Source organism: Mustela nivalis (assembly GCF_964662115.1).
Source record: "Mustela nivalis genome assembly, chromosome: 2".
Classification (NCBI taxonomy): Eukaryota; Metazoa; Chordata; class Mammalia; order Carnivora; family Mustelidae; genus Mustela; species Mustela nivalis.
In genome coordinates this window covers 115,428,256-115,444,530 of record NC_139021.1, presented here as the reverse complement: position 1 = coordinate 115,444,530, position 16,275 = coordinate 115,428,256, and the positions used below count along the sequence as shown (strand labels likewise).

Sequence of the window (16,275 nt, the reverse complement as noted above, 5' to 3'; positions counted from 1 at the left end):
TTTGCATTGGGGACTGTCAAAAAGGCATAAAAGATAAATGGCTAAATATGATTAAAGATGTAGAATCGGAGTTTGCTATGGCATTTAAGAGTGAAAAGGAACCAAGCAAGACCCAAGACTGAGAGCCACAAAATGGGTAAAGGCACTGGAATGAAAATAAGAGCCAAGTTTGACAATCAAGAAAAATCTTTGCATTTTGGCAGTCCATCTGTACGCCTGGTGTGTCCCCTTTCTCCACCCTCTAAACCTATTGCTTGTTTAGGAAAATGAAGAGCATGAGTGGCACGGGGAGAGGAGCAGTGACCAGGGATCATCTCCTTTCAGCCTGATTGGTTATTTTCCCACTATCGCAATTGCTTTAACTCCTTAACAAAATACACAGTATACAGTAACTATGGTAGAAAACTGGAGTTGAATGATTTAGCAAGCACATTAGAGAAAAACAGCACCCCCCCCCAAACACACAGTTTGCCACAGAGAACCTCAAAGTATTAAGTCCATATTTTTCTAATACAATTAAGTGAGCTTTTCTATACACGAAGTCATAAAGGAAAAATTTGATTGACTTGACTACCTAAAACTTAAAATTTTACATGACATAAAATAAGTGAATTTAAAAAAAAAAAAATAGGGAGGGGCGCCTGGGTGGCTCAGTGGGTTGAGCCACTGCCTTCAGCTCGGGTCATGATCTCAGGGTCCTGGGATCGAGTCCCACATCGGGCTCTCTGCTCAGCAGGGAGCCTGCTTCCTCCTCTCTCTCTGCCTGCCTCTCTGCCTACTTGTGATCTCTCTCTGTCAAATAAATAAATAAAATCTTTAAAATAAATAAATAAAATAAAATAAAAATTAAAAAAAAAATAGGGAAATAGGGGCACCTGTGTGTCTCAGTTAAGCAACTGCCTTCCACTCTGGTCATGATCCCAGAGTCCTGGGATCAAGCCCCACATCAGGCTCCCTGCTCACTGGGGAGTCTGCTTCTCCTCTCCCTATTCCCTACTTGTACTATCTCTCAAATAAGTAAAATCTTTTAAAAAGTAAGGAAATAAAAAAATTAAGTTATGATAGGAAATTTTAATTAAGTTTGGTCATCTAAGTTTTTTAGAGTATCCGTATTTCCTTCCGGGTGTTGTACACAACTTGTAACTGCCCTGCAAAGTAAATGGTAGCAAGTATAGTTAACCCAGGAATGTGAAGGAGAGAGGAGTATTATTTACTTATTTAGCTTCATGAATGTACAATCTGTGCAACAGTACAGGGCCCAAGCTTAGAAGATGCCTATGCTTGGCTTAATACTATGCTGTCAGTCTCGGATATTTTTAACTTCTATTTTCTTTAAGAAGTCCTCAACTCCCTTTGTCTTTGCGCTCTGAAAAATGTGTTCTGATCCCATCCTTATAGTCCTATAAATTACCTATCTATAAAATAAAGTTTTGTGCTGAAGAAGAATACCAAGATGCTTAGGAGAAGTTTGTAGCCTAGAAGTAGAAGTTTAGTAATTCGATTATAATGAAACAAGGTGATTAAGACACATGGTAGAGATGAAGCTCAAACAAGGGAAACATTATTTCTTGGTGGATGAGGTTAGTATCTGTGGAAGGCAGATTTTTGTTGAATCTTAAAAAATTGTACAACTTGAACACTAATGGGAAGAACAAAGAACAGGGCACCGAGGTAGTGAGCTGTCTGAAAGCACAGGGACTGAGGGACTGCCTGGGAAGACAGAACTGTTGGGTTTGCCCACTGCGAGAAGACCCCAGGCTGGAAGAGCAGGAGCGGAGGCTGTGACAGTGCCTTGAATATCCAGCTAACGAGGCTGAGCATAATTCAAGAGCAGTGGTGAGCCACCGGAAGGTTAGAGAGAACCAGGTAGGCAGAGTCATCACTTAGGAATATGAAAGCCAGCCCGAGGCCAACACTGATCCCTGCATCCCCTTTTTGGGCTCCCAGCCCAGTGTTGTCTTCACAAATGACAGGGACCCTATGCTTTGCAGAGTTGCTGCAGGGAAAGTATCTACCTCTCATCCAACCAGCTAGATGTCATCTGCTCTAACTGGTCAACCGGATGTGTTTTCACACTCTGGAGAACCAACCTTTATTGCTGAAGGTTTGAACTGTCAGAGCAGATAACCAAGGGACACAGCTCTGAAAACCCAAAAAATCAATGTATATGCATGCTCAGAAGAGTAACACCAACACCAACACAGAGAGACTTTATCGCCTGAACTTGAGCACCTCTAAAAAAGTTCTTGCGGGTCACGGAAGAGAGCACGGACACTTACTCCATTTCCTTGAGACAAGAAAACTGCAGAAGTAGAAATCTACATTCCAAGTGCTCAGTGCTTTGGTCCATGAGACGGAACAGGCTCCATACCCCAGGCGAGGATTTTACCAACCACCACTTGGGATCTTTCTCTATTAGGGCTGCATCAGAAATCAGTAACTTGCACTTGGATTTTACATTTTTCAAGTTTTTATTTCTTCAGTCTCTCCTGGTCCCTCTGTTCTCTTTCTATTGCCCCGCACACATACCAATATAATCACACCTCTGTATCGACGTACTCACGCATATGCACACCCATGTACACATCACCTGAATAATTTCCTTGCAAGCTGTACTCAAACTGAAAATTACATTTCTACTTCTAAGGGTTTCACCCAATCATGTTCCAGAAAAATCCCAACCCTCTACTGATAGTTATATTTTAATATATTATTACTTGATATCAACTTAGAAGTTTATTGTCCCTTTAGCAGGAATATAAGGAATTATGTGGAAATGAAAAATGTATGAAGAATGAATCAGGAAATAAATTACATAAAATACTCAAGTACACACTATTAAAACTGCCTAAGAAAATGTAACTGATATCTATCATGATGTATCACTGAAATGAAATGGGATTTTAATTTTTTTTTTTTTTAGCTCCACTAAAACCATTTCTTCACCAAGAAAATATTAAATGAGAAAGCTGGTTTAATATTCTAGCTCTGAAAAAAAAAAAGATCTTAAGCGACACTACACCAGCTCTTTAGCAAACAATCTATCACTATTTAAAGATGGTTCGGTTTTCAAAAGAAAACACGCTATTTGGGGGGAAAAAAAGTTGTCAATATTCCTTTTAATGATATCATGTGTTTTCTTTAAATGAAGCTTAGAGGCAAAGACAGACATTTCAGTGAATATGAGCGTATTCCTCAGAAATGAAAAGCTGTTTTCTCATTCCAATTTCCATGCTATACTGAATTATGATAATATCCTATATCAAGAAAAGCTTTTGATATTTCAGAACTAAAACATAAAACACATTTAATTTGGGAAATTAAACTCGGGATTAAAGGATAATGAGCTTCACCTTGGAACTTTTCCATCTTTGTCATCTGACCTTTAACACGGAATTTTACACAGGAGAGGATTTAATCAGAAGAGGGACCACAGACATATTAACTGATAAATAGTTAGGGATGGACTCCAGTCCCCTTTTTGTTCAAGCAAATTGTCTTTTGTTCCTCTGAGCCTCACTCCTCCCTCAGAATGTTCAGTGAAACTCTCAAGATCTGACTTCATCACCTGTCATGAAAACTGGTACCAGAAACAAAGAAGCCCATTGCTTTCACCAACCTGCACAGTCTTCAGCTTGAGAGGAAGGCAAAAGCCTTCCCTGGCTGCATGTCTGACAAGAGGGTTGGATAGACAATTAGCAACCTAGGTAGAAGAAAATCAAGCATCCTACCTTTTTAAAAACTCCATATACTCGGTATGCTTGATGAGTCCTGTCCTCATCATGATCGTTTGAAAACATTGTCGATCGATGGCCCAGAGTTTCACATTTACAAGAGCTGGAGGACAGAAAAAAAAAATAACAGGGAAAAAAAAAATCAGACAATTTCAACCACGAACCACATCACGCAGAAGAGAGAAGGGACCCAGGGGAGTCCTGGGGAGCCTGAACCTTCATTTACATCTGATACCATCACACTGTCCTATTTCGTTAAGGACCCAAGTATTCTTACAAGGTACAATGTAGTTCATACTTTTCCTTTTAGTGTTATTACCTAATAGGAAGATTCTTGGTGGTCTTCTGTCCTTAGGGGATGGGAATGCCCAAGTACACACTGAAAAAATTTTGTGATTTCAAGACTACCTGAGCAACAATCACGTGGACAGAAAGATTCACAATTAATAACACTCCCTGGGAATTACCCGGAATGGTGTTCATAATTCAAATGATCACGTTTTCATTGTAAAAAGTAGAGGTGAAAACTCAATCTTCAGGCTAATGGAGTGAATTTAATAAAGTAGAAATAATTGCACAGTGCTTTCTACATGAAACCTATTTTTTGCAAATTTAACCTGTGCCCAAAGTTGTCCTGTGAATTTCTAGTAGATAGGTTTGTTGAATTTTAATTTCTATTCTCATACGTACACGGTCTTTAACAATAATAGTGTTGAAATAGAATACCATGAAGTTCACCGTTTGATCTATTACAACCATTTGATCTACTAAGAGACAAGTTTTCGAAAAAAGATGCTATAGGGTAACAGGTTGATATCATGAGATAAGCTTAGGTTTTAGAAGAATACGCTAAAAGTCTCCATACCCCAATCTGTGTGGTGGGCATACAAGACGCTTATTGTACTATGCTCTCTGTTTATATATGTTTGCAAATTTTCACAATAAGCAACACTTTAAGTTAACACACAAGTGAAGCAAGCCAATTCACAGCACATACCCGTGGGGGATGGGGTAGGTAAGCATGATGGAGGGGTTGGAGCCAGACAAGGGAGTAGAGACAGTTTAGTTCAGTGAGCCAAATATGGAAAAATTGAAGAGGACAACTTTCTCACTAAGCCCCCTGAACATGATGGATGGAGATCTGGGTGTAGGGGAGGGGGGGCAGAGTATTAGGTTGCAGGTGTGACACGAGGGGAGGGACACTGAGTAACACGGAGCAATGGAGGGAAAGATAAAAAAGGAAATACCATATTCTAGAGTAAAGCCCTTATCTTTGAGTTTCACCTAGTATTTCCTCGCAGAACTGTGTGACACTAAGAAACTAGAACGTGACTTGTCCCTTAGCCTGCTCTTTACTGGAGAATTAAAGGTGCTCAGTTAATGAGAAAATGAACAAAGCCACAAAGGCTGGTGGTGTACGCATGGCTCTGGGCCAAGCAGCCTTTAAAAATGAACCGTCATCAAAAGCAAAGCTCATGGCACAGGTGCTCTCCAGCTACATTCTAGCTCCTCGGCTCAACCCAGGCTTCTTTCCAGAACACCTGTTCACCCCGAGACTGGATGACATGACCTCGAAGGATTGCCAATTTAGGAAAAGATTCACCAGAAGGAGAGTCTTTCAGAAGTGACAGGAGCAGAGCTGGGGGAGAGATGGAGGAGGGGAAATCAGGAGGGGAGAGCACAAGTCCAGGACTGGGAAGGGGCCTGGGCTGGGGAGTCCAGACAGGGATACCATGGCCTGAAAAGGCAGAGACAGTCTTTCTTTATCTTTCTTTTCTTTTTTTTTTTTTTTTAATTTGTTTATTTGAGAGACAGAGAAAGCACAAGCAGGGGGAGCAGCAGGCAGAGGGAGAAGCAAGCTCCCCGCTCAGCAGGGAGCCCAATGAGGGACTCGATCCCAGGACCCTGAGATCATGACCAGAGCTGAAGGCAATACTTTACCCACCGAGCCGCCCAGGTACCCTGGGGTTGCTCCATAATTTGAGAGGTTACTGTGGGGCAGGGGGGCCTGGAAGCCAGGCAGAGGAAGCAGGGTTTTGTGTGATAACCAACAGAAGGCCTCTAGAGATCTTAAAATCAAAATAAAGAAAAAAAGTAGAATTGAAGAAAATACCATAGATACAAGCATTCAAACGTTTTTGATGTAAGAAAAAAACAATTCTGTCCTCATCGTTCCTAACGGTCCCTAGGTATTTCCACTATACAAAGACTTCCTCCGAAGGATGAATTAGGATACACTAACTTTATTTTAAAAATAGTGCTGATGCAAACAGTTTTACTATCAAGGATCTGCATCCCGAACTGCACATTCAAGGACTGACTAGAAGCAGACGGTCTACGGAAGTCAGGGATGCCCACCCACCTGAGAGAGCTCTGCCCTGCGGACAGACTTCACCGGCATCCTCCTGGTGGCACTATATAAAAATTTCTACCACTGGCTCGAATACACTGAGTGATAGAAACACAGGGATAGCTGATAGAGACTCCTCGAGGAGGGGCAGAAATTGGATTCAGAAGCACCCAAGTCGAGCAGAAAACAGCACTGCTGCCAAATGATACTTTATGTAAAAACCGGGAGGCAGAGCGGGACAGGACCAAAATGGAGAAAATGGTCCTGGCCATGTAGAGTGATCACAGTTTCCAACAAGGAGGAGTAGGTACCAAGCCCAGGTCATGGTACTCAGGAGTTAAGTGAGGAGGGTCAGTTTGTGTGTGTGTGTGTGTGTGCGCATACGTGCACTCTTGTATAGCTTGTGACCAAGTTATTTGCAACAGTCTGAGTCCGAGTTCATACCTGGAGGCCAGGCTGTGTCCCAGGTCCCTCCCGATGAGCCAGCTTTCTGCCCTGCCTGTGTCCCTGTCTAGAGCACCTTCTTACTACAGTTCATCATCTCTGCTATGTCTGGATCATGTTCCCTCAAGTAAGTCTGTAAGTAACCCCCAGAGAAAAGTCCATGCCTCATTTCTTATAACTTCTCCCCACTCAAGAAATCAGCTTTTCACTTGATAAGTATTGGGTCTATCTGACTAATTAATGCAACTTATGTACATAAAGCTCACCTAAGGAAAAAAAATAAGCCTAGGTGGCCTCTCATGTTACATTAATTCGGTTTAGATATTTTAATCAGGCCTCTGAATCCATGTATTGCAAGAGAAGGTCTAAAAATAACTTCACAGAATTCTGTAATTCCATTTTATCTTCTGATTCCCATTTACACGGGCTACTGGAATGTCTCTACGTAAAAATGGTTTCAGACATTTTGCGTGATAATGAACATGGCTTGGTGAGATTGCAAATTTGTCCATGACCTTGGGCTTGGGCGAGATGCCAAAACCTTTTCTGTATTCAGCTGATAAACCTATTAGTCAAGTTAGCATTTCACAGGTGGGCAAGCATGACTAATAATCACCTTGCCTTGTTACCAAGAAGGTGGTTATATTCGAGTTGTGATTAACGTCTTTCTTCTTCAGAGAAGGCTGGAGTGTTAAGTCTCCCTTCCATAACTTGCAGACCATTAAAAAAAAAAAAAAAAAAACTTTCCATGTACCTCTGATTTTAAGTTGTGTATTCATCTCTGTAGGGAATAAGCACTTGAAAAATAAAGTTCCTGTGATTTTCACCATGATTACAGTTGTTGAACATGTAAGTCTCAAGGGCATTAAGCAGAGAAAGTGTTGGGAACGTTGTTTCCTTTCTGTTCAAGTATGTATCTAAAATACTCCACTGAAACAGTGATCATTTCTTCAGTTTAAGGCCACATGGAACTCAGGCCAGTTACCATTCCTCTGAGATCTCCAAGTGTAAGAGTCCATCAAGAACACCTTCAAATAGCCTTGAATTTGCTGGACACAAAGAGGACTATGGGGGGGAGCCACAAAACTGCTAGACGCCAGTCACCAGTCCGGGCTTGGCTTAAATTTCAGTGGGGAATCACCCACTGTTCAGTTCAAATTTTGGATGAATACTGAGAAAGCATATGTGGGTATACAACACTTATAATCTCAAATATTGATTCAGCCCATACTTATTTTATATATATTTATTTATATCTAGCCAACACTGGTGCTATATATAAGGGATAGAAAGCTAACATACAGCTCCTGCCTTTAAGCAACTTGTCATCCAGAACAGAGGCCACCAGACTGTGGTCCATGCCAGACCGGGCCCATGGTCAGTTTTTATACAGCACACTAGCTATGAATGGGTTTTGCATTCTTAAATGGCTGAAATTCTTAAAAAGAAAAATATTTCATGACACTTGAGAATTACAGGAAACAAATTTCAGTGCCCATAAAACACCTGATTGGAACACAGCCGTGCCCATTTGTTTCCATATGGTCTCTGGCTGAATGGAGTCATTTTGACAGATAGTATCTGGTCCTTTACAGCAAAGGCTCACCATTCTCCTGGTCCTGTACTCAAATAGCACATCAAAAGTGAGTACCAGGGGCACCTGGGTGGCTCAGTGGGTTAAAGCCTCTGCCTTCAGCTCCGGTCATGATCCCAGGATCCTGGGATCAAGCCTTGCATCGGGCTCTCTGCTCAACGGAGAGCCTGCTTCCTCCTCTCTCTCTCTCTCTCTCTCTCTCTCTCTCTCTGCATGCCTGTCTGTCTACTTGTGATCTGTCAAATAAATAAATAAAATCTTTAAAAAAAAAGTGAGTACCACCAGGGGGAAGTATTTGGGGCTTGAAGTACACAGCTAAGGCCTCCCAGACTCCCCTACTCCCAGTGGGGAAGACCTGAGTAGGGCTGATTCAAGGCTCTGCAGAAGACCGTCTCCTAAGCTAGGGTTCTTCACCTGGTGCTGTGGATGGAATAGGTCTCCCCCCAAATTAAAAGTTATAGGCTTAATCCCCATATTGATGTTACTTTGAAACAGGGCCTATGGGAGGTACGTAAGTTCTGGTATTGATTCTAATGAGGCAAGGTGGGTGGGGGGCAGTGGATTCCCCACACCAACAAGCAACTCTCAGGACACCAGTTTGGTGTTTTACAATTCAATTCTGACACTCTACCCAGAGATGGCATCAGACTCTGAAGTAAAGGTTCACTCTTGAAAAACTGCCTCTCCTCCTACCTTCAGAAGCCAATCCACAGTCCCTGTACTTGCCAATAAGGACAAAGAGAGATGGAGGGCACCACTAAACATTAGGGAAATGCAAATCAAAACCACAAGGAGAGACCACTTCACACCCATAAGGATGGCTATTCTTATAAAAATAGTAAGCATTGGCAAAGATGTGAACCAATTAGAACTCTTATGCATTGCTGGTGGGAATGGGCAATGGTGGAGACACCATGGAAAACAGTAAAGTCGTTCTTTAAAAAAATTAAACAGATTTAGCATAGGATCCAACAATCCTGTGTCTGGCTATATACCTAAAGTAACGGAAAACAGGGAATGAATAGTTACTTGTACACTAATGTTCACACCAGCATTATTCACCACAGTCTAAAGATTCAAACAACCCAAATGTCCTTCAAAGAATAAAAGAATATCTAAGATGTGGCCTATATATACAATGGAAGATGATGCAGCTTTATGAAAGGAGTGAAAAACTGATACAGGCTACATCACGGGCAACACTGAAAATGTTCTACTAAGTGAAATAAGCCAGAAACAGAAAGATAAGCATTGCATGATGCCATTGCCAAGAGGTACCTAGAATCATCTGATTCATGGAGACAACACATAGAATTGTGGTTACCAGGGGCTGGGGCTGAGGATAGGGAGGTGGTGCTTGATGGAGACAGTTTCAGCTCAGGAGGAGATGAACATCCCCCAGATGGACGGTAATCAATGTACTTAACACGCTGAACTGCCTGCTTCAAAATGATGAGAGTAGGTTAAAGGTTGTGTATATTTCATCATGATGAACAAAAAGTTGATCAATGGGCTTACTTTGCTAGATAAGTAAGTACAACATGTTTCATGTCTTGTTTGGTTTTTAATTTTCTGTGACATACTCACCAGTACTTAAAGAAATTGACACTTGGTATTTCCAAGACCGAGTTCAAATTCCATAGGCAGACCTAGTGGCATTTCCCAAGTCTCCCGCCCTCAAGCTTGGCCCACACTCTGCAAGTTCATGCTAATCTACCCCAGGCCCCTGCTCATGCTGAAGCTGATCCCTGAAACCAGAGGTACCTCCTACCTGCTTGTCTCCCAAAATGCTCATTCATCCTGGCAAGACTCCAATCAGTTATTTTTATTCTTTTTCCCCTTTCGGGCATTTCCAAGTATTTTGTAGTCTTCTTTCTATTTCCCTAGCCTTTGATAATTTTAAGTATTTGCTGTCCAGTAGGATAGCCACTAGCTACATGTGGTCATGGAGTCTTTAAAATAAGGCTAATGGTAATTGAAATGTGCTGTCTGCATAAATTACACACAGAATTTGAAAGACTCTGAAAAGAGAATATAAAGTGTCTTATATTTTTATACTGATTACATGTTAAAAATGTTTGATGTACTAAGGAAAAATGTACTCTAGAAGTTATACCTTTTTTTTTTGGCTTTCTTATTTCTACTTTTGTATGGCCGATGCACAATGTGACATTACTTTCAGGTGTACAACAGTGATTCAACTTCTATGTTATGCTATGTACACACATGTACTTACCATCTGTCAACATGTAACAATATTACAGTATCAGGGACCATATTCCCTGTGCTGTACCCTTCATCCCCAGGACTTCTTCACTCCATTAGTGGAAGCCTCTACCTCCCTCCCCGTTCAACCCTTTGGCTCAATCCCACCCCCTCCCATCCGGTAGCCATCAATGTGTTCTTATACCTCTGATTCTACTTGCCTGTTTATCCATTTGTTTATTTAGGTTTTTTGTTCTTAGGGTTAGGAGCAGAATCCTATGGTATTTGTCTTGATCGGACTTATTTCACTTAGGACACCTGGCAGGTCTACCCATGTTGTCACAAATTGTAAGATCTCATCCTTAAGGCTGCATAGTATTTCATTTTACCTTTTTTTTTTTCCATGTGATTACCAGAAAATGTGACATTACCTATAATGCTCACATCACATTTCTATTAGTACTGCTCTAAAACAACAATATTCAGTCATTTCTTCACACACTTCCCTTGTTGTGTAGGATGGCACAAATTAAGAGTTCACCAAGTATTTTCCAAATTGAAGTGTGTGTGTGCATGTGTGTGCGTGGTGTGTGTGTGCGCGTGTGACATTCTGTCTACATAAAATCCATTTCTATCCTTCTACTTCATAGGAAAAACACCAGAGACCATCAGAGTTCCTCTGGGGAGAACCTTTTGAGTGTGAGCTCTATCGGACTGTCTTTCCTCTGTCTTGACATTAGTGTTCTGACAAAGATTCCAGAATAACTTACTCTTCCCCCTGTCAGCGCCTGTCTGCAAGAAACATTTTCAGAAAGTACTTGGGTCTCATCTGAAATTCTCTGTTGCTGTAAACTTTGTCTAAATGGCCTGGAAGCTTCTGGGGGCTTAGTGTATGAGAAAGGCCAAGGAAGCTGTCACCAGCTTACACCAGAACTTCACCTTCCACATTCGAGAGCACCAGCTCGTCCATAAAGGGGCTTTACTACAGAATCAAGGACTCCCAGAAGCTTTATTTTTACCACCACCCCCATCTCATGATGCTTGAATCATCTGTGGTCCCTCAGATACGCAGAGTGACAGATCAGAGATTTGGAGGGGGTCTGTGGAGCCCACAACTGCTTCCCAATGTTATTAAGGCACATATTAGCCTGAAGTCAAATTCCAACTGCCAGAATGTTCTGAGACAAATGCTTCACAATTTGAAAAGGCCATTTGCTGTGTCCCATGCATAGAGAACACAGTGAAGTCCCCATTGTGCGAAAGTACCTCACCATTAGTACAGGGGTGATACTGTAAACTTTTTTGCCTAGAAAAAGTATATATTCCATGAAGATAATGGATTATAAAGTTGAACACTGCAAATAATCATCATTATAAGTTTAATAGTAGAAAAATCATCAGCAGTGTTGCCATGTTTGTGTTTCAAAAGATGTGGTGTAGCAGCTACCTCAATGAAACCAAAAGAATTGGTTTAGAATTATCTAAATTCTGCTCAACTGTATACCTTGCACCAAGTAATCAGTAAGGCCAAGCACTGACTTTTGGAAAATAGGAAAACATTGGCCGTCATGACGACTTTAACGTTTAAATTTTTACTGTCAAATGTTACGGATACTGTAAGGACCAAATGAATGCTGATATTTTTAATACAGATAGGACACTAATGAGGACTATTTTGAGCACCATTACTGAACATTTCCTCTAGCACAGAAGAACTTGATGTCTGTTGCATTTATGTCAGTTTTTCTCATATTCATTGGGTGATATATTCTTCTGCCTTTTCTATAAATATGGGAGCAGGGTGTCAAAGAGACTAACTCACTGCCCAGTCACACTTCATCATTAGTAGGGCCACTTTCACTCCAACTCCAAAACCTGGGTTCTTTTTATGATGCATAGACGCTTCTGAAACTAAATTAAGAATATCTGAGTTCCTCACTCCTTTTGTCTGTGCCATTTAACCACCCTAGCCATGGTCATTAAATACTCGGGAAGCCAAAAGAACAAAAAGGAAATATACATTCCAGTTGATTAATAATTGAGATGGGGAGTTCAACCTCAGCAGAATTCTAGTCATGTCTCCCTAGTTGTTGGCCAAAGTCCATCAACACTAAAACCAAGGAGCTAATGAGTAACAGGTTCTGGGGGTGCAAAGCTGCAGGGGTTGGGGGAGGAAGCTGTGGAGGCAGGGAATTCCTCAAGTGTCCTTGTCTTTCCCTGTTCAGTCCTTGTTCCCAATATGCTGTATCATCTACATCTTTCAAACCGAAGGGCAATTATTCAGAAATCCATAGACACCTAGCTCAGTAAAATTCAGTAGTGGGGCCTGGGGCCTCCCAAGGAGGGTGTAGGAATCCCCAAGCAAATAAACCAGAGATCATCTGAAACAGCCGTGACTTGAAGCAAAGGCCAGGAACGAAGTATGCTGGGGAACAGGAACAGGAAGAAATGGGGAATGAGCCCCTACAAAGCAGGTGGCTTTCTGTGTAACTCAGATCCAAATAGGGACCAAGAGTGAAGATGCAGGGGCAGAAGACCCACAGGTAACAGAGTTGTAGAAGCCTAACATACTACTAATTCTGTCTAGTGTAGACTAAAGATCACACCATTGTTCTGTGAACTACCTGCATAGGAACAGAAAAGGAAGGGAGAAGCAACTCCAGTCATTGCTGGACCTTTCTAAATCACCACCCTCACCCTGTCACCCCACCCACAAAACTATCAACGGCTCCCTATAGCCAATAAAGCAAAACACCTCCATCCTTGCATTTCATCTATATTGTGTGCAAAGTATGTTCCTAGTTTCATCCCATACAACCCCTTAAACCTAATTTTCTTTCATCCAATGATTCTGACGCTCAGCTTCCAAACACACCCTTCCTTTCCCTGCTTTCAGGTCTGGGCTGCAGTGATCTTTCTCTACTTAGGATCATCCTAGCAGCCTTCAAAGTCCCAGCTCAAAGATGACGGTCTCCTTGAAGACTTCCCAGTTCACTCTGGCTAGAAACCAGTCAGTCAGGCAATCAATTAGTGTGTGTTTGTGTCACAGTCTCCTGACTGTGCCTCCTTCATGGCGGTCACCACTCTGTCTTGCTTCACAGGTATTCACATATATTATTTCCATCACCCCACAGTCTTACTGTGAGGTCTTCACAGTACCCAACAAAGTCTGTAGGGCTGGGACTAGGTTTCAAGGGGGATACAATCTGGAGAAAAGATGAAGCCACAGAGGAAATTCAGTCTGGGTAAAAGGGAAAACTCTGACAGTCCTACAAGATTCAATGGGTTTATTAGACTGAGTAAATTCAAGGGAGCTATTTAAAAGAGAATTAAGGGCTGGTCTGAAGTCATGAACTGGGAGACCATTACTGCAAACACTCTACATGTTTGCATTTACAGAGACCTCATGCCAAGAACCCTACTAGGCCCCAAGGACACAACCATAAACAAGACACGGACCTTGTTCTCAGGCACCTCCTCGCTGCAGAAGGCCAACTTTGACTTTTTTGTTGTTGTTGTTATTCTTGTTGTTAAACACATGACCTCTGTTTTATCCGACTTTATGCTAATAGTGTTAATTGTTCCATCTCAAGCAAAATTTGAACCAACCCGCTGTGCATGGTTTCTGGTGAACTAAGACAATTCTTTCTGCCAGAACTACACTGATAAGCATGATTCACGGTGCTAGTGATAAAGACTTAATATAAAGACAGAAGAAGTACCATACATAGAAGCTTCCCATTGCAGGAATTGTTCTGGTAAACTTGCTAGAGTGGAGGAGAAAAGATTCCTGAATCAGACAGGGTGAACTGGAGGGACACCTGGGTAGCTCAGTCTGTTAAGCATCTGTCTTTGTCTCAGGTCATGATCTCAGGTCCTAGGATCAGGTTTAACTGAAGAAGCAGCCCACTTCTCCCTCTGCCTGCTTCTCCCTCTGCTCACGGTGACAAATAAATAAAATCTTAAAAAAAAAAAAAAAAAAAAAAGGTGAACTGGATCACCTTAAAGAGGCAACCAAAACAGAGGATTTCACAGCAGCAAATGGATCCCTCTGGACATCAGGAAGGCCTGGACGTGCATGAAGTACATGACCATAATTATCTTGAGACGACAGCCCCCCCCATATTGGCTATTGTACATCAAGATGGGAGCTCAGTGATAGGCAGATGTCTAGAAAAATGGTGATACCATTTGTTGACTTTAATGAAGGAAATGGCGTCTCAGTCAATGCTTCTCTATGCACAAACGTCAAGACTAAGAAATGTGCCCCCCCCCCCAAAAAAAAAGAAAGAAAGAAAAAAAAAGCATGAGAGAGCAGGCTGCAGAGTGAAAACCAGCCATCTGGGGCCTGGCCTGTGTATCTTTACCCACAGAGGAGGTGTGGGGCCTGACCCAAGTCAGGCTCTCAGACTATTCTGGGAAACACAATAACAGGTGCCTCGTGACACTGTTTTCCGATGGGAATCCTAACTCTGCATAGATACGCAGTGTATTATGGGGCACCTAAGTTGTCCTCTACTCATGGCTGGCCTTCCGTGAGGTCACCGTCTTAAAAAAACACAGGAAACAGGACAAACGATCACCACCCCGTAGGGTCCAGACAATGAATTCTGAGGCAGTTCAAAGAATCCAGGTTTGGAGTGGCCACGAAGTTGGCTCACTGCCTCCAAGTAATAAAGGGAAATGTCACCTGCTGCATCACACAGAGGTTTAGGCAGGCGTCCAGATTAAGAGAGAAATGAAGGGAAGACGGAGAGTGTGTTAGTATGGCGACAAAGACAAAAAGGCCAGCTTCAGCAGCACAGAGCACTTGGAAAGCTGGACGTAGGTCTTGTTCCTCTTTCTAGCCCCAGTGCAGGGTACTCCCAGGTCCTGACGCATGGTCAGAAGCCCATCAGTGTTGGCTGAATGAGTGACTCCTACAGATTCCTGCCTGACACTTGAAGGGACAAATGTCTCCAGACTCTTCATTTCTGGACATTTCTTAATTCTATTACTAAAAAAAAGTCTTCTGTGATTTAATAGAAATCAGAGACCAGGAAAATTATAGAATTGAATATTATGGAATGGATGGCTTGTAACCCTTTAGAAAAGGAAACAGAGGCTGGGTAACACTGCAGCTTAACAAGGTGCATTTTCAATGGGCTCTTCCCTATATAGAGGATCCAGGGTTCAAACAGGGCATATATTGGGCCCCAAGCATAATCTTCCCCCTCTGGAAAATTCCTGAGCTGGTTTTGCTGACAGCTCTTACAGTGACACAATTTCCTACAGGTTGGCACATTTTGAACAGTGTGCCTAATTCAAAAATATCAGCACATGCCTGATAAATGTCACTGCACATCTGTGCCTAACAGATTTTAAGCCTGCAATCACATTAAGGAAATGCGGATTACATCTGTAAGTCCTCTCCCATCAGTTGGGTGGGCTACATCCCCAAACACTATGCCAAGATGTTGAAAATGCGGGTTTATGTATGCAAGCAAACCTCTTTGAGAAGTTACACAAGTAACTCTTCCTTACAAGTTGAACTAGGGGTCTTCACCTCAGAAAGTAAGTCTCCCAAAGGGGCTTCTCTATTTCCAGTCCATTCTTAAATCCTACTGTTTCTCTTTGGCTAACGATGGGTCTATATGCTAGAAGCCATACATTTCATGGATTTTTAATTAATCTTACTTCTCGAGGGGGGAGAAAATGAAGCCTGGAGAGTCTACTCTGTTAGTCCCCTACTGTACCAACTCTACAGAGCTCACACTGAGGGATTTCAAAAGCTTCCCATTTTCCTCGTATACATATCCATCACCTGAGTTCATTAACACCTGAAGGCTAGACTCAACAGCCATAATTTATGACTGCTTTCAAGTCCTCACATAAATATGAAAACCAACGCTTCTGTATGGTCCCATTAAGACAGAATAGGACGTGGCTGGTTTAAAATGTCGACACCA

At 42.0% G+C, this 16,275-nt stretch overlaps 1 protein-coding gene across 2 annotated transcripts in view; it reads right to left on the bottom strand.

Moving 5' to 3' along the window:
• The window catches only part of PRKG1 (protein kinase cGMP-dependent 1), a 1,242,412-nt gene that overhangs the window by 449,254 nt on the left and 776,883 nt on the right, over nucleotides 1-16,275 (bottom strand). For both annotated transcript variants that reach the window (XM_082721092.1, XM_082721091.1), the window contains exon 4: nucleotides 3,732-3,837. In XM_082721092.1, coding sequence (XP_082577218.1) covers nucleotides 3,732-3,837 — 106 coding nt within the window. The remainder of the gene's footprint in view (nucleotides 1-3,731; nucleotides 3,838-16,275) is intronic.